The following is a 25,589-nucleotide window of genomic DNA, read 5'->3' on the forward strand; positions in this document are numbered from 1 at the left end:
GTCACCATCTCGCACACATGTACTCTTTCTCTCTTTTTCCCCCCCTTTTTTACGCTTTCATACAAGGCGGCAAAATGCGACTGCACCCGTGGCGAATTTTAAATATTAATCAGGGATTTCTTCACAAAAAGGGGAGGAAAAAACTGGGATCGCAACGAGATCATCGTGGTCGTGACGAGGGCGGATAGATCACGTTCGGTACGACGTTCGCGTCATGGCCGCGGAACAAGACAAGGTCGACGTTGGGGGCATGTACGTACGTATATATACGAACGCATGCACCGGCCAACTCGACACGTTCAGAGGTCCTGGAGGTGGAGCCCAGCTCATCCCCAAGGTGTGGGCGAGGATCGAGCCACGCATGCGTGTGCCGCCTCCCTGGCCGCTGCGTCAGCGGATCATCCCACCGACCGCACAGATTTCTTTTTTCTCTTAGCAGTACTACAGACTTCTTGGGAGTGCAAAAAGTTCGCAGAGTTGTTTGACAAAGTTCAAGAGTCAAGAAAACGCGGCTGTACCTGTACTTGCAAGAAAACGACCACCGGCCTTGCGAGACACATGGCCCGAGCACAAAGCTTGCTTCCTTTCCTTCAAAAAGAAAAAAAAAAGCTTGCTTCCGAACCGGGGAAAGAGAGAGAGAGAGAGGCTCTGGAAGCATCCGCGATCGATTCATGGCCTGACACTCTGATTAACACGCTAAAGAGGCAAAGATCATGAGCAAGAAGATTTGGTTTTTCCTCCGTAACAGAAGGGAAGCAGTACTACTGTTTCCAAGATCAGCAGTAACTGTAATCGAGAGTGCAAGCAATCACACTGAACAAGAAGCAGGTACCGAACCCGTAGCAGGTCACTTCAGCGCTCACTTCTCCGGCTCGTTCGGACAGAGTTGTGGCACTTTGGCGGACGGATTTGTAAGTTCACCCTTTGTGAGGGAAAAAAAATGCGTCCATAGCACAAATATGGATTAGGAAATTTAAAGACCAGGATTGTTTAGAAAAGCATACACACTGTGAAAAAGTCAACCGTTTGGACGCAATTTGCAAAAGTAAACTAGTCTAATGGGCATCAGGAGCCACCCACATATACGTAATTTTAAGTAAAGTGAACAATTTAAAGTGGCACTCAAGGGCGCATGCAGCCTTCTAACCTAACAGATGATGTTATTGCTCATGTGCAAGGAACCCACCCAAATCAGCTACAAATCAGCTGCTAAAGGGGTCGAGTGGTTGCTCCGTTGTCATCTGCCATCAGTGCAACACGCATGTCCCCAACCAAGGGTTCAAAACAAAGAAACACTTTTTTATGGAGAACTTAGGTTTAAAGTACATAAAGCTACACAATATCTGACGTAAAAAATGCTTCTAAGCTTAGGTAGGAGATAAGATGATCCTAGGCACTCAAACACAAATTAAAACCTACATAAAGAACTACAAACGCTCCAATCAAGCAGGAGATAATCAGATAAGATAACACGTGCACAGAAGACAACTATTTCACCAAACAGACAGGAATATTGATAGCTCAGCAATACTAGCAAATATAATGATTTATTCCTTCAATTTTCGACCCAGGCTGCTGTCAGAAACTGGTCCACAGGAAAAGCAGTGCCAAACACATCCTAACATGGGACTGGTACCTACTGGCAAACAAGAAAAGGCCCACAACAAACCAGGTACAGGCAGAAGCAGCATCTGGCTTGGCCAACCATCAGTGACCAGTCGATATTTTTCACCGAGTAGCGTTTGACAAGTACAATAAGCAAGCAAATCATAACAGCCTGAGGTCATCAAGGGTTGATTATAATGCAAAATACGCACGAGCGAGTGGAACCAAAGAAGTCGCATTGCACGGCGAGCAAATTAGATGTATGCAGGGAATAATGAAGCTCACCCACATTCAGAGAACCCAATCAATACAAAACCATGACACAGTGACAAAGCATTTTGTGTGCCAGAAAGATGAGCCCAGAACAAGTTGCTCAATCGCAAACCCCAAGCATTTTGTGTGCACTCCAGCCAGTTGCATATACTAAACTTTTCGGTGGCCCAATCAAATGATAAATCCAACCCCAAGTGAGGTATTCAATCAATTCCAACAAGTGAGTGGAATCAGTATGATATTATGATGCATGCTATGGGATAAGATGACCATAGAGGCTGAAATACTTCACCAAAGTGTATTTTTGTTGCTAAGTTTGAAAGATATAAACAGCATATACCATACTAGAATAAGCACACATAAGTTTTCTTTACATCAGCTCCTGAGTAAAGCTAATGCAAGTTAGATAACAAAAGGAATTTCCGCCTGTTCATACACTTGAAATCCATACTTAAGCCACCATGGAAGCATCAATACCACCAAATGTCAATACAAATGGTTCCATTAATTGTGCTTTTATGCTTATTGCAGGGAATATATTGATGATTCCATTCATAACATAGGTACTTCAACACAAGAAAGCTATGATCATTGAGAATTTGGTACTTTTTTGAGACCGAAGCTCGACCCCATTTCCATTCATCAAAGTGGAATACCAGATGTTTGATACAAGAAAGCTATGATAATCAAGAATTTGATATGCTAAACCAGAGGCACAACACTCAGATATGTAAAGGATATGGTTATCCTATAGGGGAAAAGTCAAATAGTTTATAACTAAGAAAAATGAGATCAGAGATTTACATTCGTGAAACCTTCCTGAAATCGTAAAATTTTCTGGCCTCGCTCATGAGACCGTCACATGTTAATTTTAAACCCAAAGTGATTTTTGGGAGAATGTCGCATAATGCTTGCACATCTGGCATTGCTCTATGAGAAGGACCTTCGGAACTGACACCATAGTGTTCTCCCAGTGCCTTCAAGTTTAGTAGACCTATATTTCCTGCAAGAGAAAAGAAAAATCTGCTTAAATGCTTTAGATATACCATAAAAGGCAAACAAAACAAAAATATGTGATCAACATTCCACGTGCACCGTTCAAATAATAGCACCAAATGTGATCAACTGAGTTGTGGTACTGAACTCATACACAATATCACAACAGAAATACTTTCAATCTAATACTATGTGCAAATAGAAAGAGGTTGTAGTCTTTAAAAGACCCAAATAGTGCCCCAAAAAGAACTGCTGGAATTGTCTTAACAGGTGCTAGCAAATATTATTTGGTCAAAGAGGTAAAAGAACTGCTGGAATTGTCTTAACAGGTGCTAGCAAATATTATTTGGTCAAAGAGGTATGTTAGAGTGATCGACAACGTACCATCTGATTTCTTCAATTTCCTTGCTAAACAAAGACTGTCAACAAACAGCCAATCTGCAGGAACTTGGGCTGAACAACGTTCAAACTCTTGAATAACAAAAGGGACATCGAATTGTTTTGCATTGTGAGCAACCCACAGAACTGGCTTGCCAGGAGCTTGGCGACTTTGAACATATGCTAGTAGTATTGGAAGTAAATCGCTGAACCTATGGTAATCAAATTAAAAAACATATATGGGTAAGCAAAATATTGAGTTAACTGCTAACGAACAGAAAACACATTTAATAAAATTTTCATTACAAAGCTTTAAACCTTCTTTTGCACAAACACAGAGAGTCAGCAAATAACCCTTATAATAAAAACCTTTACTAGTTTGGATCTTTGCCAAAAGGAAAAAAAAATTGAATGATCAAACTTACTTTGTCACAGAAATAGAAACATATTATGGTCTGTGTTGACAGAGTCATGTTTAGGAATGAAGAAATTGGGACTTGGGAGTATATCTCCTAAGGCTAATGCATGGTGATATCTTACCAATTGGATTTCAGTGCACAAGACATGCTTCTGATGACCTAACTACACTTCACTAACAAAAATATATAAAGGAAACTTACAGAAGATGAATGCTTTACAAAAATCTACCAAATCTTTGCAACAAATCTGGATCATGACCCCATCATGAATACAATAGAGCTACCAAGAACACAAGCCACATAATAGTTAATAATTAAAGTTGCCTCCATGTGGTAACAACAATTTGCATCAGTTGTAAATAACAAGATACATTTTCTTTAACAGGATGCATTCAAGATACTGGGCATTTATGCTATCCAGTAGAGGATGATGACTTTACCTAATAAAGAATAATGATGATGAAAGAATAGTGCATCCTATAAACTAAACCACACCAAAACTACATATGACATCTCACTGAAAGAAAGTGAATAGTTGATAACTTTATTGGTAGTTAATTATTTTCTGAAATAAACTGCTATGGCAACAGCCTTTTGTGATTTCACGATGACCTGAACGAGCTGTGAAGTTCAGATAATAACACCAGAATTAATGTTCACTAGTCATTTTACATTTATCTTCAAATATCAGTGTCTAAACACACGGCGTTCTAAACTAATGTGAATTCATGTGACCACAGGGGGAGCAGGGGGAATCAAGAATAGCATAGATGTAGGGAAGAGCAACACACCTTGGGACATCAGGCCTGCAGACCAATTCAGTAGTAATATTGTTGGCTTCTGCAGCATATCTGGGAACATTCCGTTCAGGATTAATGAGAGTCTCAAATGTGCAATTCATTCCTCCAGAAAGGTCGCGGAGTGCAAACTCAATGATTCTATGATCCGCATGGAGAAAACCAGTAGTCTCAATATCGAAGACGAGAATAGTTGCAGGTTGGTCATGTTCAGAAGTTTGTCGAAGCCACAGTGGCGAAATTGCAGGAATACATGAAGCTGAGTCAGTTTTGTGCCAACTAGCTGTCTCTGTAAGCTTTGTTGTGAAATGTCGCTTCTCATAGTTTCCAGGCTGAAGCAGTTTCTCATATGAAAATCCAGCAAGTTGCTTGAGAAACCTAACTGGATAGCTGCTCCATATGTTGTTCCTCAGCAGATTGAAGCGAAGAACCAGTGACATTTTGCGAGAGATGTGTACTTTGAATTAAAACACAAAATGGTTCTCCTTTGGCTTAGGTGAACCACATCGCACCTGTACCTGTATATGCAAGGATATCAATTCATAGTTCCTAGTGAAATCATCACAGATATTGGAGTGCGGAAAATGGTAACAGATTTGGATTAAAACTCAACCAAATAATTTTTGCAGTGACAGGAAGTAACATTTGAAGTCTGAACCTCTGATGATCTGAAGTTATAGGATTAGAATGAGTCAATTGATCCACATATTCTAGTGATCAAATGAGAAGTATTTCTAGATATTGCTAAGCTTGTTATTGAATGCGGAATTGCTTTAACTCATTACAAGCCAGACTATAAGAGATCCAAAAGTAACACTCAGCACATCAAAACTAGAGACCTCTGCAGCATTACAAAACTACTACACAGCAACCGCCACTCAGACATCCAATCTAGCATCCTCTACTTTAAGCACTTATATCTCCTAAAAAGTGGTGATCTTGCCTAAGATTTTTTTTCTGCTTTGCACAGCAAGCGCACTCCTGGAATGACTCTAGAGTCTGGATGCACCTTGCGCCCAAATTTATGCAGCTCAACCCGCGAGCACCTCCCACCGAATCCTACAAACCCCAAATCCCCCCTCCCCCCGCGCGCGAAAAAGGTCACACCTATTTCCCCCAAATCACCAGGCCCTAAGCTTCCCTGAACCTTGTATCCAAGCGGCCCATCCGGTCCCCATCCAATTCGAACGCCGGAGCGCACGCGAGGAGCGTACGCGTAGCACAAGGAAAGGGGATGCTAGTGGGGCGCGTACGAATACGCGCACTAGCGCATCCACAACCCAACAGAGGAGATGAGGAGGAGGAGGCGCTTACCAGCTAGGACACGCCCATCGGGGAGGCCGCGCCCCCTTCCGCCGTAGTCGTCGCTGGCGGTGGCGGGGGAGGGGTTTTTGGTTGGGCGAGGGTTCAAGGTGGAGGGAGTGGCAACCGTACGCGAGGTATGGACGGGGAGGGGGGACTCGTCCATGAACGGGAGGAGGGAGCGTGCTACTGTAGAGTGGGCCACAGTTGCAGCTGCTTCGTGATGTGCTGCGGTGAAAAATCGCGAGCAGTTCCGGCTACCGGGACCGGGCGTTTCTTTTTCCTTTGCGAGGAGGTTTTGGTGTTGCTGATGCTAGGGTTCGGGCCCACACGTCAGCGGATGAGAGCGGAGGATACTCATCCGGACCGCAGCTGCTCGCCTGCTCCTCGTAATTGAAGCCAGATTTTCAAATCTGCGGATTGGATTTTGTGACCCGCAGCAACTGCTCTAATAGCTCAAACTGTTTCATCGCCAGGTTAGTATCTCCTGTGTCCCTACGATTTCTGATCTGTTCCATGAAATTCCCAGGCTCGCTGTGCCTGGATTCCCTTCGCCTTCTTATCGCAGAGTAGAGTAGTAGTTTCAGACCAAGCAGACAGCCTTGTACGTTCGCAGTGACTTGGGAAGCTTAGCATTTCTTGCACCCATCTCCAGTTCGTACGTGACGCGACCTCCACGACACACGAGCTGTCGTGTTCGTTGTGTATGCGCAAGGCTACTTGCCCACGTCCACTGCTGGGTCGTCGCACTTGCCGTCGGGACGTGGGCTGATCCGTTCTCCTCAACAACGCATGCGCGCTCTGACGAGTTCCTCACTGGTTGCTGCAAGCAGTTGCTTGGCACGCGCCTCGTTTTAAAGAAAATGAAACGACAGCGGTTAAAGTAATGGCATCGTCCGAGCTGACGCCTGACAGTCTCCAATTTGAGATGTGAACGGAATACTTGGTAGAATCTTTGCCGGGCATCAGGCGTCGTTGCACCGTAGCTCTGCCCTGCTTGAGCAGTAGAGGTAGGATAGGTGACAGTCCACAAAATTCGATGCACAATCTTATCTCTGTATTATAGCTTTGATTCTCGTAGCTGTAGATAAAACGCTACTGTTTTTCTCGATGTCTAATGTGTCCAAAATCTCACATGAATATAGATGGACGGCATGTTGCCCAAACTGGAGAGACCGGAGCCGGTGCCATCATCATCTTGGACCGTGCAGAGGCTAACGAAACACAGGCGCGTGCTAATGCTGTCTTTCGGAGTTGATTTACTGAAAAGGATTCAGTCTTTCATAGTTTTGCTGTGAAAAAAGAATCCGGAAACCGTTCAGGTGACAAACTATGTGCTCTGTTGAACAAGCCTGAAACTTTGCTCTGCAGACTGCAGCTGAAGTTTAACTAGTTTAAACAATAGATATTTAGTTATATGCTCAAAGTTTGCAACGTGATTTCGCCTACGTTCGCAATACGATGTAGAAAAACATTCGGCAGACAGAGCAAAAATCATTGTTTCTACCTCTCACAATTCAACGAAATCAAACTAAATGAACCAACTACTTAGCCAGGCTCTCTATTTGAAACACAACGACTAGTACACAAACAGCTGAAATAGTTCAGTACTATGTTATCACTTGGATTGGATATAACGTAGGCTTCTCCTGATCCAAATTTCTGAATAACGCATGCACTCCGACATGGTGATAGCTCCATCAGTTTGACACGGACCTTGTTGCGTAAGAAAAATGGTAGAGGCTAAGGTAATAACGTCATCAAAACCAACACCTGACAGTCTCCAAATTGAGATGCGAAAGGAATACTACTACTTCACGGGATCTGACAGTCTCAACTGGACAGGCTGATGTATTGTAGTTGTGTCCTGTAGCAGTAGAGATAGCTGACAGTTCTATGCATAAATTTCTAGTGTAGTTTTGTCTTTATAGGTACAGAGCTGTTTTTCTTTGCAATATTAGTAATTCTTCCTCTTCGCAAAAAAAATAAAAAATAAAAAAAGTTATTCTTCCGATTGTCAGGTCTAACAGCAAGTCTCAAACTTTTTTTTTTTAAAAAAAACATCAAGTCTCAAAAACAGAGATCCGTTTGGCATGCGGATCTGCGTAGTATTACTATTCAGATCCGGTTTATTAAAACCTTGTAAAGATCACAATTGGCAGGGTTTTAGGACTGATTATAGCTTTGAAGTTAGCCTTAATTACCTAGATAGTTCCCTAGTGATATCACTTGAATATGAGTGGACTTGCAGATGCTTGTTTTTTAGTTTTTGTGATAAAAGCAGATGCCTGGTTGATATTGCCTTGCCGTGTGCAATTTAAGCATGGCAAATGCTCCAATACAATTCATAGTGGAATTATTCTACTTTCTTCAGAAAGGAGTGAGGACAGTGTTAAGACGTCATAACCCCTAACTTACGCTCATGTTTACCCCATGGTTATGCACTAACAACAACATGCAATGCATCAACAGAACCTAACGCAAGCATACCCGATTGGTCTCGGAAAAGAAGACGCAAGCGTGGCTGATTAGTAAATTAGTTGCTGAAGTCCAACTAGACACATCAGCCTGTCCAGTTGGGACTTGAGACGCCACACCAGAGTCTGCGTCCACAAGTTGAAATGCTTTTATGTGATACGGAGTAGCAGTTCGGACTGGACATAAGATTCCATGCATGCGCTTTGGATGCCGCACAAACGAATTGTGTCTGCTCATGAACAACCAGCAGAAGTGACGCGCTGACAATGCAGAAATGGCAGGAATCTGATGGCGTTTTATGCGGCAGAGACAAGCGCTGAACTCAAAACTCAAGTTGGCGTCCTCTGCTGTATCCTGTCCTCGAGCATCCATGTGCGTGCCTCGTGCTGTCGGATTACCTGCGATATTGCAACAAGCAGAGGCCGGATAGCAAAAAAAAAAAAAAATCGCAGTGCAGGGACAGAAAACAACATGCTACCGTATCACGCACTGGTTTGAACCTTTCTCTGAATAGCTGGTCTAGTTGTTCATTCAGCAATGCATACATGGCATGCCGGTGCGAACTCAACTCGGCCTTCACGGGCGCACAACAGTGACCACCGCACCGGACCATCTGAGGCTCGAGGGTTTAAATACCCACACGGCCCCACGGCCACAGCACCAGACCCCTGCTCGAATCCAATCCACCACTCCGAGGCACACGGGCAGCCGTCGCAGCCTCGACCGCTTCGGCTTCCATTGCCCTCAGTGAGTTCTTCCGATCCTCCCCTGATATCTTCGCATCTGATCATTTCATTCGGCTTCTTTCTCCCGGCCGGCTGGATCCTGTTCTTTTATGCGTTTCTCGTCGGCGTGCAATTCTGCGAAAGGATGGGTCGATCCTTCCTCGGTTCCTCCTTCGGTTGTTGAAATCACTTGGATCGATTTGCGTCGTTGCAGTGCTGATTAATGATGTATTTTGAGATGCTGCTAGGTTAGAAAGAACGTTTGATTCCATGAATCATTCAGGGGTCTTATTACTTTGTCCAGGTTTCGATTTTGGTCTTTCTTGATTCCTCTGTGTTGAACCATACGGCACTCCCATCTTTTCTTGTCATTTTCCATCATCAGGCTCCACTGGGCATCAGCTGCTTTTGATGATGGGGAGGGGAGTGTGTTGCCATTAGCAGATCAGAACTTGTTTGGACTGTCGATGAACTGAAACTTACTGTGACAATTATTTGGTCAGAAAGATGGAGTCGATCACAAATGTCACCGAGTATGAGAAGCTCGCAAAGGAGAAGCTGCCGAAGATGGTGTACGACTACTACGCCTCCGGTGCAGAAGATCAGTGGACTCTCAAGGAGAACAGGGAGGCCTTCTCCAGAATTCTGTAAGCTAAGCTACCCTCCAAAATAGCTGGCCCTAGACTCTTAGCTGTATTCGCTTGGTAGCACCGTGCAGGTTCAACTGTTCTTGTTTTGTTCACATCACTAGCCAATAATTTACCAAAAGTAAGGAACTTTATGGAAAACGTTCAGAAGAAGTATACTTTTGAACTTTGATATCTGATAGAAACTGTCATGTGAGTTGACAACCATGTATTAGTCTAAATGATTTTGGAGAAAGGATAGGAGACGGCACAGAGGTGCCTCCAGCCATTGTGGAAAACACACAGCTCCATGACGACAATTAGTCTGAGGTAGTTTTGTCCAATTTTTTTAGTCCAAGGGGATAAACTTGTCTTTCATTAGTATAAGTAATTGTAGAAAAAGTGAACCAATCACGTTGAGTAGAGGACAAGAGATCAGATGAGTCTTGTGACTTGTGGTCTGGATGGTCAAAAGAAGATGGCAACTTCATTAGGTACTTTCAGATAAGACACATGACACCAGTAATGCATGTACATGTGCAAATATATTTACCATGGGCTTCAGCTCTTTGATAATGCGATTGAACTCCGAATGTTTTGTACCAATGATTCTGGAGATTAAAAAAGGATTTGTGTAATAAGTGTATGGATTAATTATCTACAAAACAGGCATTGACAAAAATCAATAGTTTATTGTCTACAGTCCACACCCTTAAAAAACCGCTAACAGTTGAAGCTTGAGAAAGGAAATATTATACGTGACAATTTTAATATGAAATATATCAATCTGTATTTTCTTCTCGAAGAAGCTCACTTTATCTTTCCATGTCAAATGATTATAGGTTTCGACCACGCATACTGATTGACGTTTCCCACATTGACATGGCCACAAATATCTTGGATTTCAACATTTCCATGCCTATCATGATTGCTCCCTCAGCCATGCAGAAAATGGCTCATCCTGAAGGTCCAGACAAAATGTTCAATTACAGTTTTGTACTCATTTTCCAAAGAAAAATTCTCACGCAGAAATAATCTGGAATGCAGGAGAGCTTGCTACGGCAAGAGCAGCAGCCTCAGCAGGAACAATAATGGTTTGAAAGATCACAAATGCTTGTGACACCTCTGTTATCACCAAACACTAATCCGTTGTGCTGATCGCCTGATCCTATGACTGTTCGTTATGTTTTTCCAGACATTGTCCTCATGGTCTACTTCTAGCGTTGAAGAGGTTAACTCAGTTGGGCCAGGGATACGTTTCTTCCAGCTTTATGTATGCATTATCGACATGAAATTACAAGAAGCATTGCTTGTGTTGTGTTCATCTGACTGACCTTTGCATGTATCACCGTCTCCATCAGGTCTATAAGGACAGGAATATAGTGCGGCAACTCGTGAAAAGGGCTGAAATGGCTGGCTTTAAGGCTATTGCACTCACTGTTGACACTCCAAGGCTTGGCCGCAGAGAAGCTGATATTAAAAATAGGTGCAAATATAACAACTGAACCCAATATGTTGTATGGATGAAATGTTGTTTGTTTCCATTCAGAGTTTGCCGACGGCATATGTAATCTGAAAACATGCAGATTCACCTTACCTCCACATCTGGTGCTGAAAAACTTTGAAGACCTGGATCTTGGCACGATGGACAAGGTCACCTGAAAACTGAGCTTGACATAAGACTGCAAAAATGTATCTATTTGTTCAGATCTTCTTACCAAATATTTTGTGATGTATCAGACAAATGATTCTGGCCTTGCTTCTTATGTTGCTGGTCAAGTGGACCGCACCCTTTCCTGGAAGGTATTATTCGTACACTCTGGTAGCTTCCTTAGTTTCATACAAGAAACAATCTTACTTTTAACATAGATGGGATAAAGTCCTAAAAAACATAAATGCATTAGGCTCTTACTCTACTTGTATTTCAGTGTTTTATGTGGCAATAAAACACTGATAACTAGTGATGCACAATGCAGGACGTCAAGTGGCTGCAGACAATTACCTCGTTGCCGATCCTAGTGAAAGGAGTCGTGACTGCAGAAGACAGTAAGTGTTTAGTTTCAGACTTTTGAGGTGCAGCTCCACTTTCACATCAGCTATTGTTATGGCCTGTAATCACACGCAACATGTATGCAATGCAGCTAGACTTGCAATCGAATATGGCGCTGCTGGGATCATCGTGTCCAATCACGGCGCACGCCAGCTAGATTATGTTCCTGCGACTATCAGCTGCCTGGAAGAGGTACCCAACCAATCTCCTCTATTCAGAACTTCATAAATTACGTTTGAGAAACGTACTGAGAGATTCAGTGTGAATAATATAGACCCTTCATAAAAAGGCGACTGAAAACTTCCTTAATTTCCATCCTCAATGCCTACTGAGATTCTGAGAAAACTGTCATGCGAGTTCAGGTCGTCAGGGAAGCAAAGGGCCGGCTGCCGGTGTTCCTCGACGGCGGCGTCCGCCGTGGCACGGACGTGTTCAAGGCCCTGGCGCTGGGAGCTTCAGGAGTATTCGTAAGCTCACATGACCCACTGCTGACACCGTTGCAAGCATCTGATCTCGCAATGCAGAGTATTTTAATTCAGCCTGACAACTGAGTAACTGACGCTGCTGCAGATCGGGCGGCCAGTGCTGTTCTCGCTGGCGGTGGACGGCGAGGCCGGCGTGCGGAAGGTGCTGCAGATGCTGAGGGACGAGCTGGAGCTCACCATGGCGCTCAGCGGCTGCACGTCGCTGAGGGAGATCACCCGCGCCCACGTCATCACCGACGGCGACCGGATCGGCCGCTCGCGGCTGTAGAGCGTGCGCTGCATGCAGTTCAGCTCAGCCCTGATGCGATGATCGATCGATCGATCGAACTGTCCCCTGAAGATGTGTGTACGTTAATTAGCCGATTCGAGATACTGCAAGCTTGTAGCTATTATGCTTCCGTGTGATGTCAGGCAAATAAGGAGGCTGTGTACGCGTGTGTGCCTGTTCGTTACGTTTTGCAGCGGTGTTGCAGTTGGCGGTTTGGATAGGTGATTGATTCCGGGCTTCTGCCAATGGAAAAGGAGTTTCTGAAGTTTGGGCCTTGCTGGGTTCCCTTTTGATTTTTACCGTGGAAGATAATAACTCCATAGTTCTACAATACTACACCACTGCTTGTGAGACTCCACACACCACACTGCCGACCAATCACAGGCACGTTTACACAGCTGCCCTGGATCTCTTCAGTCCAGTGATAACTCACTGTGGCAGGGAAAATTCAGGTTTGAGAAGCAAAAGGCCGTGCTCATGTGTTTCCTTCCTTGACAGCGGCATCCGCCGTGGCACTAACGTGTTCAAGGCCTTGGCAATTGGCATTGGGAGCCTCAGGAGTATTTGCATTAAGCTCCCTGGTGGATTATTCTGACAGTAGAACATTGTTGACATGTAAGGCATCATGCGTGTCCTCTGTCAGATTGGAAGGCTCGTGCTGTTCGCCCTCGCCGTGGACGGCGAGGCCGGTGTGAGGAAGGCGCTGCAGATGCTGAGGGACGAGCTTGAGGCCGCCATGGCGCTGAGTGGCTGCACGTCGCTGAAGGAGATCACACGCGACCACGTCAGCACCGAGGGTGACAGGATCTTTCGCTCTCGGCTGTAGTCTCGCTCTTTGTTGATGGTTCGTGTTTGTGATACTGAAACTCGCCGGGCTGCTGAACCTGAACACCTTGGCATACATGGGTTCGTAGATTCAGTAGTGTCAGACACCGGCTGTTCTTGTGCTCCTGATAGATTCACGCGCAACAAAGTAGGCCCGTGGCCACCGTAATTTTATATCCCTGATGTAAATACCTGATATCAATAGCTTCCTCTATCCAAAAAAGAACCCATGGCAGAGGCTCTGCATCCTTGCATCCTTTTGTTCGTTCCAAATTATATATTGTTTAATTTTATTCTAAATAAAACCTATCGAAGTGATCAAATTTATAACAAAAAATTAACATCTATAATATCAAATATCTATAAAAATATATTTCATGGTCTATCTAATTAATTAGTTTGATGTTGCATATATTAATTAGTTTATCATAGATTTAATTAAGACTAAAAAGTTTGATAGGAAGTTAAAATGATTTATAATTTAAAACGGAGGTGGGTAGAATACAAGGAACAGAAAAACAATCAGTGGCCTTGACTGAATGCCAGGCTTATTTGCAGGAGCAGACAACAAAAGTGTACTTGTCGCCGTTGTTCTGAACAGCCGCTAGTGAAAAGCAGCGCCAAATCTTGCATTATCAAATCAAAGCCATCCCATCCCACCCAGCAGGGGATCCCACCGCCACCAGCAGTGCATGGAATGGATGGTAGTGCTGCTCCGATCTGGTCAGACTTCCAACTTCATCCCTCCCTATCCAGACCCAGAGGCCCCCACCGAGACTCCCCACCCGGCTGCCGGCTCCCGGTTGCCTCCCCCAATCCCGCTGCGCTCCCCAAGCCACCCCCCTCCGCCCCAATGTCAATTGAGCTGAACCGCCGATAATCGCGGTCCTTTTGATGCCAGTGCGGCAACTTGTCAAGGTACCACTACAGCTTCATCGCCCTCCGGCACTCCGGCGACAGGACGGGATGGCGGGTTGCTGGCTGAGGGCTGCAGCCCTTTGTTTCGGTCATCGCCCTACCTCTGGTACCACGGCCAGCCGGGAGGTAAGGACACTCTCTGCATTGTTCTCGCCGAGCGGGTCGATCCAAAACCAAGCACATGCTAGCAGCGCAAACGTGTTTTTAGTGTACCTAGTACAGGGAGACAAGACGTGCTACTGTTTTGTTGATGTAACTGGCTAACTGCCATGATTTGCTCACGTAATTGCGCGGATAGATTTGTAAATGTTGTTCAAAATTTTTGTTATACAACTCTAAATGCTTATATGACTTTAGTTGCATTTGATGTACAAATCTAATATCTGCAATATTGAAGTATTTTCTCCGACAACTAAGCTGTGTTTATTACATCTGAATGTCAGATTAATCCACATCGTTATAACCTGACCTACTAATATAGAAGATACAAGTCATTCTACATTTCTATCAACTAGCGAGAGGTTTCTGAGTATTTCTCCTTTTTAGGATCAATAGGAGAATTTCTAACTTCAGAGTCTCACCTATTGGCTTTATATATGTACTCCCAATCATAGAGTCCTACTTCTATCTGTTTCTATGTACTCCCAATCAGAATCAGTATCTCCTTACTGTGTAAAATAGAGTTCACGTCATTGCATGGATAAGGTTCTCGTGGCTGATAGAGGGAGGGAGAAATCAAGGTTCCGTATATAACATTGCACATATATTGTGGAGCTGAAACCAAATACTCATTCGTCGCCCCCTTGATTGGCTGTCTACTGTATACCGTGGGATAGTCTCTCTTTGCTTCATAATTTAGCGCAAAAGTTTCTTGTAGTTTGCTGTCCACAAAAAAAAGTACATTGTTTGTTTGATCTTCTTGCTTGCTCAATTGAATTGCTTTCAATGAACTACTATCTAGCATTATCATATTATTTTTCATGTACTTTTTGTCTTTCTTGACTGATCTATATCAAACTATTAGGCAATCTTTATTTTAGTTTCTTCTTTTATCCAATCTGTCCACAAGTACGACTTGCATGTGCTCTGTGTGTACTATAAGCATGAAATAATCTATTTTGCAACATTGATGATTCAACTGTGAGCTGAGCAAAAGAATTTGATCAGGGAGATGGTGCTGATCGCAACAAATGTCTGCGACTACAAGGAGCTCGCGAAACAGAAGTTACCAAGGATGGTTTATGATTACTATGCCTTGGGTGCAGAGGACCAACGCACAGTTAGGGAGAACAAGGAAGCATTCTCCAGAATTCAGTAAGTTATTCCAATTGATATGTTTTAGTTACATCTGGTGAATCGGATATAATTATTAACACTGATAATAACTTTTAAAAATAAAGCTACGAGTACCAGAAGATTTTAGGTACATTTGAAAGTGGGTACATACGCCAGATCATATTATTTTGGAAACTTCTCCTATCTTTTAACTTATTCTGCAAATAATATATCTTTTCTCGAACATGCAGGGGATCTGTGTACCTTTGTATTAGAGAGACATGCAAATAATATATCAGTGGTTGACTCAGCACTTACAAGAAACAATGTGAATTTATTTCTGAATCTAATAAAATAGTTCTAACCCTGTTTGAGTTAAAGGGAATTAAGAAAGATTGAACTTAAAGTTGGTTTGTACTTGGTATAACAAACACAAACCACTGCTGGTGAATAAATTCCACTGAAGAACAAGAACTGTTATAAGCCTTGTGAAATGTGTTAAGAGGTCCTGGACCACATGCACGGCATCATTCAACATGCTTGTGCAATCCACTGCCATACATCTTTAAATTCTTGATTAAAGCTCTGAATTTTTATGATTTAAATTGGTGACATTTGAATATCATGTTTCCCATGACTTCAAAATTTTGATTGCAAGATTTACGTTTTTTCAGTTTTTTTTGTACTAAATTGGAAAAGAGAAACATGTACCTTGTACAAGGCCGTAAGCTCAAAAACAGATGCTAGCTAAACAAGAGAATTGGGAAAAGTTACATACCCACTGCTCAAGCTCCAGTTTTAAGGAAGGTTTAGCCTGTGAATAATTAGAGTAAACTCCTCCTTAGAAGGACTCCTCCATCTTTTCAGTTTTCTTAGGTTGTGCAGTTATAAGATTAATGGATACATACAGCTTTTTACTGTCAAGAATTCTTGTTAAATTGTATCCAAACCTAGTTTGGAAAGTAAAACAGTAAATATTATACTCCAAATGTAAATTATATTGATCGTTCCTAATGATCTCAAAAACCTCACTATGTTTTTATTAATGAATGACATTAGGTTTCGACCAAGGGTACTGATTGATGTGTCTCACATTTACATGTCCACGAGTGTCTTAGGCTACAGTATTTCCATGCCTATCATGGTTGCTCCTACAGCCTTGCACAAAATGGCCCACCCTGAAGGTATTAGCTTTCTTTCAATTCATTTTGTTTTCCTTTAGGCATATTTCATACTAATTTCCCTTTATGGACGTTCATCTGAAATGCAGGAGAGCTTGCTTCTGCTAGGGCTTATGAGCTTTCTTTCAATTCATTTTGTTTTCCTTTTGGCATATTTCATACCAATTTCCCTTTATGGACGTTCATCTGAAATGCAGGAGAGCTTGCTTCTGCTAGGGCTGCAGCTTCTGTAGGAACTATAATGGTTTAAAAGATCATAACAATTTTTTTAATGTAATTGCTATCTAAACCCAACACGATGGCTTATAACTGGTCATATTTTCAGACATTGTCTTCCTGGTCGTCCTATAGTATTGAAGTGATTAATTCGACAGGACCTGGAACCCGTTTCTTCCAACTTTCAGTATTAAACCCATACCCTTTACATTCGTAACTTTTCCTAGCACCGTATAATGTCGCCTTACTGCTATGGTTCTTATTTTAAGGTATACAAGGACAGGAACTTAGTGCAACAGGTTATTGGAAGGGCTGAAAAGGCCGGCTACAAGGCAATTGTACTGACAGTTGATGCTCCATGGCTTGGCCGCAGAGAAGCTGATGTCAAGAACAGGTCCTTATCCATCAAATATGTGAAGTGTTTACACATAAATATATTCATTTCACCAGGAGTTAGGCATCATAATTGTACATGCTTTTCAGGGAAAAATACATTCCATTTCATCAGAAGTTCATTATCTAAATTATGCTTTCTTCTATATGTTACATTAGGTTCACCTTACCTCCAAATGTGGTATTGAAGAACTTTGAAGGGGTAGACTTTGGCAACATAGACAAGGTTGTCTAAAAACTGAGCTAATCCCAATGTACGGAAAAATATTGAGATTTTTATTTTACTTTTCTCAATTCCATGTTCTTGTATATATATGCTTCAGGTGACTGATTCTGGCTTTGCTGCATACTATGATGCCTGCCAGGTTGACCCCTCTCTTTCTTGGAAGGTATGATTTGTTATGTGTTTTGTGTAAGACTTCAACAGAACAGTGATACATTCCACGAATATTTCAGTGAGTATTGATGATCTTGACCCGCATGGTGCAAAATACAGGATATCAAATGGCTGCAGACAATTACTTCGCTGCCAATCTTAATGAAAGGAATCCTAACAGCAGAAGACAGTGAGTGCTTGCTTGCTTTCAGTGGCTTCTGTATCAGTATACACTTGATGTGAGCTGCACTCTCATGAAACATTTGCAAACCCGCAGCTCGAATCGCTATTGAATCTGGTGCTGCCGGTATCATCGTATCCAACCATGGTGGCCGCCAGCTAGACCATGCCCCTGCAACCATCAGCTGCCTAGAAGAGGTGTGCTGTGCTAGCCGCCCACATGGACATTTTTATCACTTATTTTTCCTGTTTAAAGACTCAAATTTGGAAGGAAAATTCAGGTTGTCGGAGAAGCAAAGGGCCGCGTTCCTGTATTCCTCGACGGAGGCATCCGCCGTGGCACTGACGTGTTCAAGGCCTTGGCACTAGGAGCCTTAGGAGTTTTTGTAAGTCCACGGCTCGTGCTCGAGCATCTGATCGATCGAATACTTTACTGCATACTACATATATATTTCTTGATCGAATGACAAAACGCGCCTTGCTTGTTGTCTGTCAGATCGGCCGGCCGGTGCTGTTCGCCCTGGCAGTGGACGGCGAGGCCGGCGTGAGGAAGGCGCTGCAGATGCTGAAGGACGAGCTCGAGGTCGCCATGGCGTTGAGCGGCTGCGCGTCGCTGAAGGAGATCACCCGGGGCCACGTCACCACCGAGGGCGACAGGATCCGTCGCTCTATGCTGTAGTCTGAAACTCCCTGGGCTGTCGGTTGAACGCCACGGTGAGCATGCGTGACTGTTACATGGATTCAGAGATTCAGTGTCTCCTGAGACATCTGCTGTTCTTGTTGCAACTTTTGATGGTTTGCACATCTGCTTTCTCTTCCATACTGTATTTGTCAGAATAATGAAGTATAGATTTGCAATCTCGTTGCAACTTGTGATGCTTTTCTCGCTGCCACCGATACAAGTAGGCTCAGGGCCCACTGGCAGCGCCTCACATACCCCGCATCCCCTTCCTCTAGCCGCGCGCCGCCTCCCCTACGACCGTCGGCCGCCACCTACCGGCCTCGGCGCGCGCCCAGCGAGCCGCATCCGCTCGGCCCGACGGTTCCGCTGGAACCCGTGCCGCACGCCCATGCTACGGCCCCCAACCCCCTCCGTCGGCCGCCGCCTAGCAGCGCGCCTCCCCAAATTAACTGAACCAACGGCGGCCTCGCATTTCCTTGCTACGGGGAAGCTAACCCACTGCCCGTTCCATGCTGAGCTATCAATCTATCACTGTCACAGCTCCGTCATCCTATTGTCTATTGGTACGGGAAGGGATGGTGAACTTGTGACTGGCAGATTGACAAGTGACAACTGCTGCCTTAGCGGTGGTCGACCTACTGCTACAGGGGCTTCGACTTCTAGTCTTCTACCGAAGGTACGAACAGTTTCTCCGCGAGTTTAATTTGAGCAGAATAGCTGCAGTCTCGTACTCGAATCGGAATCCATTATTGCAGAAATCGAGATATTTTAGGAGGCGTCCTGCTCTGCCACTGTCGTCAGCGTTGAAACCTTTAGTTTCCAGTCTAGTGGCAGTAACAGACCATCACCAGCCACAGCCACAGCATAATCCATTTCCACACACAGGCACAAACCTTGAGCCTGCACTCTGCTGATTAGTCAGTCCTCTTGTCGATCCATCCTGCAAGAGTGCTATATTGTTGGTGCCTTTTCTCCCCGTTTTAGTTTGATGGATGTGTTTGATTTTACTGAAACCATGCATGCGAGATTCGCACATATTTGATTTCTATTTTACCCTGTTGATCTTTTAGGCTGTTTTGATTTCGGTTTCCCTTCCCCGTGGTTATTGTTATGAGCTTCTCACATCTAACATGTTTAATCTAATCACAGTGGATGAATCAGTGACTAATGCCCTTATCCTTTTTTAAGCATGTGTTGATTACCGATCCTCAATATATCTTATCATAACCGGAAAAAAACATTGATGGCTGAACTGTGAGCTAAGAGAAAAGAATTTTAAGCAGGGAGATGGCGCTGATCACGAATGTCTCTGACTACGAGGAGCTCGCAAAGCAGAAGCTGTCGAAGATGGTTTATGACTTCTATGCGTCGGGTGCAGAAGACCAGCGGACACTCAAGGAGAATAGGGAGGCATTCTCCAGAATTTTGTAAGTTATCTTACAGATTTGTAGGTTCTAGCTGTGTTTGTATGCAGTGCTCAACTGGATCAGCTAAATCGCTAGATGTGACTATTTTTCATCTTTTATTTTAGGTTTTTGGAGAACCAACTGCGTCTTTAAAAGTGAAGAAACTGGCAAATTTTGTGGTGTAAGATTGAAGAACCACAACCTAGAAAGTTTGTCTCTAGGGAATAGAAACATGTTATCTGGGAATTTCTTCTGTGTTAATTTCTTTAGCAGAAAATATAGGAGCAGTCATCCTTTCAGGAAAAAGAATAGGAATGGTGAACTGGCACTTATACTAGTTTACTTTATTATTACACTCCAATAAAATTTTCCAAGGTGTGTTCTTATGTGTTTGATCTAAATCTGGAAACAAGAAAATGAAATACTAATGAATCTGATCGTGTCCTTTGTAATTAATGATGATATTAGGTTTCTACCAAGGGTACTGATTGATGTGTCCCGTATCAACATGTCCGTGAGTGTTTTAGGCTACAACATTTCCATGCCTATTATGGTGGCTCCCACTGCTTTGCACAAACTGGCCCATCCAGAAGGTTCTATCTCACTACTATAGTTCAGTTAACTTGTCTTCTGGTGTAATTCAAGCTTATTTATGGAGGTTCATCTGAAATGCAGGAGAGGTTGCTTCTGCCCGAGCTGCAGCTGCTGCAGGAACTATTATGGTTTGGAAGATTGCACCTTTGTATTGGTTAAATGATGACTCACATGTTAATTTCTTTACTGGTTACATTTTCAGACTTTGTCTTCATGGTCATCTTGTAGCATTGAAGAAGTTAGCTCGAGTGGACCAGGACTCCGTTTCTTTCAACTTTCAGTATGATCATCATACCTAATGTTACACACATTCTTACCTTATTTTCTCTTAGATTTGATCTTCCCCTGTTTACCGCCATTGCCATATTTAGGTATTCAAGGACAGGAACTTTGTGCAACAGCTTGTCAGAAGGGCTGAAAACGCTGGCTATAAGGCAATTGCCGTCACTGTTGATGCCCCACGGCTTGGTCACAGGGAAGCTGATGTCAGGAACAGGTCTTCATCTTGAAACTGTATACAATGTGATGTATCGTAGTTTCAGCAGGAGTTCTGTATCTGAACTATACATGCTTTACTGAAAATACAATCTGGAGTTCGTTATATGAATTATGTATTCTTCTTTCTGTCACTAGATTCTCCTTGCCTGAAAATGTGGGATTGAAGTGCTTTGAAGGACTGGATCTCAGCAACATGGACAAGGTTTTCTGAAATCTGAGCTGCTCCAATTGCATAGGGTTGAAATTCAGATGATTATGTTTCATTTCATTTTATTTTTACAGAAGTTGCTTTGTAACATTTCAGAATGTTTCTGGCCTTGCTGCATATGTCGCTAGCCAGATTGACAGCTCTCTTTCTTGGAAGGTAGGCTTTGCAACATTTTAATGACTTCAACGAATCCTCAGAGATTAATGGCATATCTCATGCAACTCAGTGAAAGACATGCACTGCAGGATATCAAGTGGCTACAGATGATTACCCGGTTGCCTATCTTAGTGAAAGGAGTCATAACAGCAGAAGATGGTAAGTATTTGGTTTCAGTTACTTCTTTAAATGTTATGTCACTCAAGCTGAGCTACCATCCCAAACATTTGCAAATGTGCAGCTCGAATTGCCATTGAATGTGGTGTTGCGGGTATTATCATGTCCAACCACGGGGGACGCCAGCTAGACTATCTTCCTTCAACCATCAGCTGCCTCGAAGAGGTATATGCTAACCAATCACAGGCACGGTTGCACAGCTGCCTTGAATATCTTGATGCTAACTTACAGTGGCAATGAAAATTTCAGGTTGTTAGAGAAGCCAAAGGGAGTGTCCCTGTGTTCCTTGACGGCGGCATCCGCCGTGGCACTGACGTGTTCAAGGCCTTGGCACTGGGAGCCTCAGGAGTATTTGTAAGTCCCCTGCTGGATTACGCTGACTGAAGAATGAAGGAACAATTTTGAGATGTAACGCATCATGCCTGTCCTCTGTCAGATTGGAAGGCCCGTGCTGTTCGCCCTCGCCGTGGACGGCGAGGCCGGTGTGAGGAAGGCGCTGCAGATGCTGAGGGACGAGCTGGAGATCGCCATGGCGCTGAGCGGCTGCACGTCGCTGAAGGAGATCACTCGCGGCCACGTCAGCACTGAGGGTGACAGGATCGGTCGCTCTCGGCTGTAGCCTCGCTCTTGCTGTTGGTTTTGTCTCTGTGTTACTGAAACTCGCGGGGCTGCTGAACCTGAACGCCATGGGCCATGGCATAAATGGATTCAGAGATCCAGTAGCGTCGGACACCCGCAGTTCTTGTGTTCCTTGTAGATTCATGCGTACAAGCGCAACCATGAATGGGTGATTGCATTCTTGTTGTTAACTCGTGACTGGTGAATTGCAGATCCGTTTCCCGAATTTCCTTGCCGTTGAGCTTGTGCACAAGCATTCTGCAGCAGTCCGAATGTTATCTGAAATTCTGAATCAGGAGCTCAGAAAAACTAAAAATTACACGCGTGCACGCCCATGTCAATGTGAATCACGACCTACGGTAGAAGACAACAAAAAAAAAAGTTACTGCAAGGGAGACTCAGGAAGGAACAGCTGGCGGCGGCGGAGCAAACTCCGTTTCAAGCTGCGGTTGACAAAGTCTCCAGGAAGCCTAACCCGCATCCCGGCCGTTGAATCTTCGGCGCTCCGAAATCTCCGCCGTCCGTACTCTCCTGTAACCCCCACTATACCCTTCTCGTCTTTCCACAGTTCATCCCGAGGGCCAAAAGGCAACGAAGACTCGAAGAAGAGAGGAACACTCGAGGGGAGACTGCTCTCTCAGCGATCGCTCGAGGCCCTCTCAAGATGGTAATTTCGCACCCCGATTCTTCGTCCCCTCCGCTATTTTCGCTCGCAGTTTTGCCGTGCTTCGTGCCCTTTGCGCTGAGGATCGCGATTTGGCGGCGAGAATTTCTGGGGATCCAGATCTTTTGGTTGTCCTTTTTTTTGCCCTAGCGTTCGGATTAGAAGTGGAACTGGACGCGATAGTTCTGGGGAATCGCCATTGGATGTTGGGTTTCTTCCGCTATTTCAATCGCAGATGCGGTTGTCTCGAGAGTGCTTCCGATTGCTTCCCCTTACGCGTCGCATCTGTGTGGCTGTGTTCAGGTGGTGCTGCAACCAGATCGGTTCCTGAGCGAGCTGACGAGCATGTACGAGCGGAGCACGGAGAAGGGCTCCGTGTGGGTCACCATGAAGCGATGTGAGTGCCCCCTCTCTGTTGACTCGTATGGTGGTTTGTAGATTGGAGTGGGTGAAGAGTTGAAGTCTGACCTGATGCGTTGTTTGATGTGGGCAGCGTCTCTCAAGGCCAAGGCGCAGTTGCAGAAAATGGAGAAGAAGGGGAAGGAGGTGGAGTACCGGTGCCTTGTCCGCGCCTCCGATGGCAAGAAGAGCATCTCCACCTCGGTAATGAGACCATCCTTGTGCTGCTCCTGGGATTAAGGATATGTTTTGGGTAGAGTTGATGGTTTTGTGCACACTGTGTAGTGGTGACTAGTGAGCAATTTGCTAGCTTATTTGTTCCTAATTATGTCCGTGCAGTAGTTATGAGTATGAATTTAAGATCAACGTTTGCATACATATTCGCCTATGTGCTAAAACATCATGGTTGTCGATTATGGACATATGGTGGTAGGATATGTCATTTTCTTTTCTGTCAAAGGGATTGTATGGATTTAGGAAGTAGATAGGAACCCATAAGCTTAGTAAATTGAAGCATTGCCTTCAATATCTAGAAAAGAATGGCGGGTAGCATAGTGCCTCAGGGCATGTCCACATGGGATAGAGCATATTGCTGCCGCAGTATGAACAACCTCTCCTGTAGAACGATTAAAAGTAGAGAGAAATTACAGAATTAGCTTCTTAGTACCGGAATGCATAGGACATCTTGCTAATAATGATAAAATTTATGCATTTGTATTTCTGAGTTGTAATGACGAAATAGTATATACATTGTTCCACTTTTTTTTTTGTATTTAATGCAACCGTGCATGCATGACAATAGCGAGAAAATATGCCCGACATCTGCTAGTCACTGGTATAAAGGAAACATGTAAAGGGTTACCTAATTTGCTTAGCAATTATCTGCTGTAGTTCCTAAGTTTGCCAATTTCGATAACTTGAGATATCTATGTGTGAAATGTTTAATGAATGAGATTCATTTACTGGCTGTATTTTATTCTAAATTGTATCAAAACACAGGCAGGCATGCAGATAAATATTCCTAAAAAAGTTAGCATGGGCACTTGTTCGTTTTTTAAATGAAACAGGCATGGCATGGTCAGAATTCCAAGTTATTCTAAATAAGTAATTTCCTTGAACTTGTATTGATGTGGTTATGTAACTTTACCTTTTATATTACAGAACCATGACTGTGGAAGTGCAAATTATATTCTGGTAATGCAGATTAAGTATGTGTTAGTTTTCTTCTATTTCATGCGCATTTACTTGTCCTTGGATCAAATTTGTGCACAGTCAATTAGAACATCTTTAACCAAATGCTTCTCTATGGAGCTTGATAAGACTGCAAGTGTTAATTTACCAGGATGTTGGCAGTGGTATCTTTTTTATTCAATTTCTTCTGAACACACTCATTTGCATTTACTTTTGTTGTTTTTGTGATGCTTTGTTGATTAATGCGAAATTCCTGTATCCTTCTGTTCCATAAGCACTATTCCAACTTGCTGAAACTGTATATTTATCCTCGTGTGATTTGCATAGCTTGTGGAACCAGTTCATGAAACTTACTGTAATTCAACTTTGGATGACCTCCAGGTCTCTCTAAAGGAGTACGCAAAGTTCCAAGCTTCATATGCAACAGTGCTTAAAGCCCATATGCATGCTCTGAAGAAAAGGGAGAGAAAAGACAGGAAGAAGCCCGCAGATGCTGAGAAGGTACCCGAGACCGCACCCAAGAAGCAGAAGAAAGCGTCCTCGAAGAAATCCTCAGGGTCCAAGTCGTAAGGCGCTTGCAGGACTCACTGTGCCTTCTGTTGTCTACAGCCAGACTAATCTGAGTGTCGTCAAGTTTTTGTCATCCGTTTTTATTCGTGTTCGTGTCTGGGAGGTGAAGCCTGTGAATACACCTCTATAGAGCTGTGCCGTCGATACTAGCATTTTTGAAGATGCGCATTGAGGTGAATCTGAGCCGCCATAGTGTTTTTCTGATTGGCATCAAAGGAAAGACGTGCTCTTTGAATTTCTAGATCTGATAATTGAATTTAGTTGGTGCTATTTGCAATGGTTCATTATTGACAGAATTCTAGTTCTATTTGGAACTGCTCACTGATGTCGCCAGGATTCTTGGTTCCATTAGCAATGGTTAGTGGATATTTCTTGAATTAGTTCTGGAATACAAATGCGTGGTTGCAATTAGGATTGCCGGGGACAGCAGAATGGCTGGTGCTCTGATCATGCTGGTCATCAGAATTATATATTTCCGTTTTATGTTGGGGGCATACCTACCCCTGCAATACTGCTGAAACGACATGGCGCCTTGCTGGACACTGACATCCTTGCTAGTTTATCTTTGATTCTTCCTGGGATTTTTGTCCCCAGCCGGCCAGCCCCACACTAGGGAATCGTTGTTGAGCAGGAAGCAACAAGCACTGAACGGTTGGTTGA

General features: G+C 43.7%; 5 protein-coding genes across 12 annotated transcripts; 4 read left to right on the forward strand and 1 right to left on the reverse strand.

Annotated features, from left to right (window-relative positions):
- Positions 1-2,445: 2,445 nt before the first annotated feature.
- Positions 2,446-6,019, reverse strand: LOC112898961 (exonuclease DPD1, chloroplastic/mitochondrial). The gene is made up of 4 exons (XM_025967288.1): positions 5,783-6,019; positions 4,463-4,986; positions 3,259-3,464; positions 2,446-2,881 (listed from the first exon to the last, which is right to left on the reverse strand). Exons 2-4 carry the CDS (start codon positions 4,906-4,908, stop codon positions 2,679-2,681), a joined length of 855 nt encoding a protein of 284 aa, XP_025823073.1. The 5' UTR covers positions 4,909-4,986; positions 5,783-6,019; the 3' UTR covers positions 2,446-2,678.
- Positions 6,020-8,819: 2,800 nt separating this feature from the next.
- On the forward strand, positions 8,820-12,717 carry LOC112901535 (peroxisomal (S)-2-hydroxy-acid oxidase GLO3). 2 transcript variants are annotated; one of them, XM_025970465.1, is made up of 12 exons: positions 8,820-8,995; positions 9,477-9,620; positions 10,442-10,566; positions 10,647-10,693; positions 10,795-10,872; positions 10,961-11,085; positions 11,186-11,252; positions 11,340-11,402; positions 11,576-11,645; positions 11,741-11,841; positions 12,012-12,116; positions 12,220-12,717. In XM_025970465.1, the coding sequence occupies exons 2-12, from the start codon at positions 9,481-9,483 to the stop codon at positions 12,400-12,402; spliced, it is 1,104 nt and encodes a 367-aa protein (XP_025826250.1). In that variant the 5' UTR covers positions 8,820-8,995; positions 9,477-9,480; the 3' UTR covers positions 12,403-12,717. The 2 variants fall into 2 exon arrangements, with proteins under 2 accessions (XP_025826250.1, XP_025826251.1); XM_025970466.1 differs by having other exon boundaries at positions 8,872-8,995; positions 9,481-9,620.
- A 1,133-nt stretch (positions 12,718-13,850) lies between these two features.
- LOC112899466 (peroxisomal (S)-2-hydroxy-acid oxidase GLO2-like) lies at positions 13,851-18,568 on the forward strand. 2 transcript variants are annotated; one of them, XM_025967942.1, is made up of 12 exons: positions 13,851-14,271; positions 15,313-15,459; positions 16,480-16,604; positions 16,799-16,845; positions 16,927-17,004; positions 17,087-17,211; positions 17,370-17,436; positions 17,576-17,599; positions 17,707-17,776; positions 17,864-17,964; positions 18,048-18,152; positions 18,263-18,568. In XM_025967942.1, exons 2-12 carry the CDS (start codon positions 15,317-15,319, stop codon positions 18,443-18,445), a joined length of 1,068 nt encoding a protein of 355 aa, XP_025823727.1. In that variant the 5' UTR covers positions 13,851-14,271; positions 15,313-15,316; the 3' UTR covers positions 18,446-18,568. The 2 variants fall into 2 exon arrangements, with proteins under 2 accessions (XP_025823727.1, XP_025823726.1); XM_025967941.1 differs by having other exon boundaries at positions 13,858-14,271; positions 17,534-17,599.
- On the forward strand, positions 18,348-22,296 carry LOC112899467 (peroxisomal (S)-2-hydroxy-acid oxidase GLO2-like). Of its 6 annotated transcripts, none has more exons than XM_025967948.1 (12): positions 18,348-18,480; positions 19,732-19,875; positions 20,323-20,447; positions 20,530-20,576; positions 20,651-20,728; positions 20,820-20,944; positions 21,082-21,148; positions 21,251-21,310; positions 21,400-21,469; positions 21,552-21,652; positions 21,737-21,841; positions 21,924-22,296. In XM_025967948.1, the coding sequence occupies exons 2-12, from the start codon at positions 19,736-19,738 to the stop codon at positions 22,104-22,106; spliced, it is 1,101 nt and encodes a 366-aa protein (XP_025823733.1). In that variant the 5' UTR covers positions 18,348-18,480; positions 19,732-19,735; the 3' UTR covers positions 22,107-22,296. The 6 variants fall into 6 exon arrangements, with proteins under 6 accessions (XP_025823733.1, XP_025823730.1, XP_025823729.1 ...); XM_025967945.1 differs by lacking the exon at positions 18,348-18,480 and adding an exon at positions 18,989-19,124; XM_025967944.1 differs by lacking the exon at positions 18,348-18,480 and adding an exon at positions 19,136-19,406 and having other exon boundaries at positions 19,519-19,875.
- A 176-nt stretch (positions 22,297-22,472) lies between these two features.
- Positions 22,473-25,213, forward strand: LOC112899468 (signal recognition particle 14 kDa protein). The gene is made up of 4 exons (XM_025967950.1): positions 22,473-22,772; positions 23,073-23,166; positions 23,263-23,372; positions 24,741-25,213. The coding sequence occupies exons 1-4, from the start codon at positions 22,770-22,772 to the stop codon at positions 24,927-24,929; spliced, it is 396 nt and encodes a 131-aa protein (XP_025823735.1). The 5' UTR covers positions 22,473-22,769; the 3' UTR covers positions 24,930-25,213.
- The last annotated feature ends 376 nt before the right edge of the window (positions 25,214-25,589 follow it).

Source organism: Panicum hallii, chromosome 7 (genome assembly GCF_002211085.1).
Source record: "Panicum hallii strain FIL2 chromosome 7, PHallii_v3.1, whole genome shotgun sequence".
Classification (NCBI taxonomy): Eukaryota; Viridiplantae; Streptophyta; class Magnoliopsida; order Poales; family Poaceae; genus Panicum; species Panicum hallii.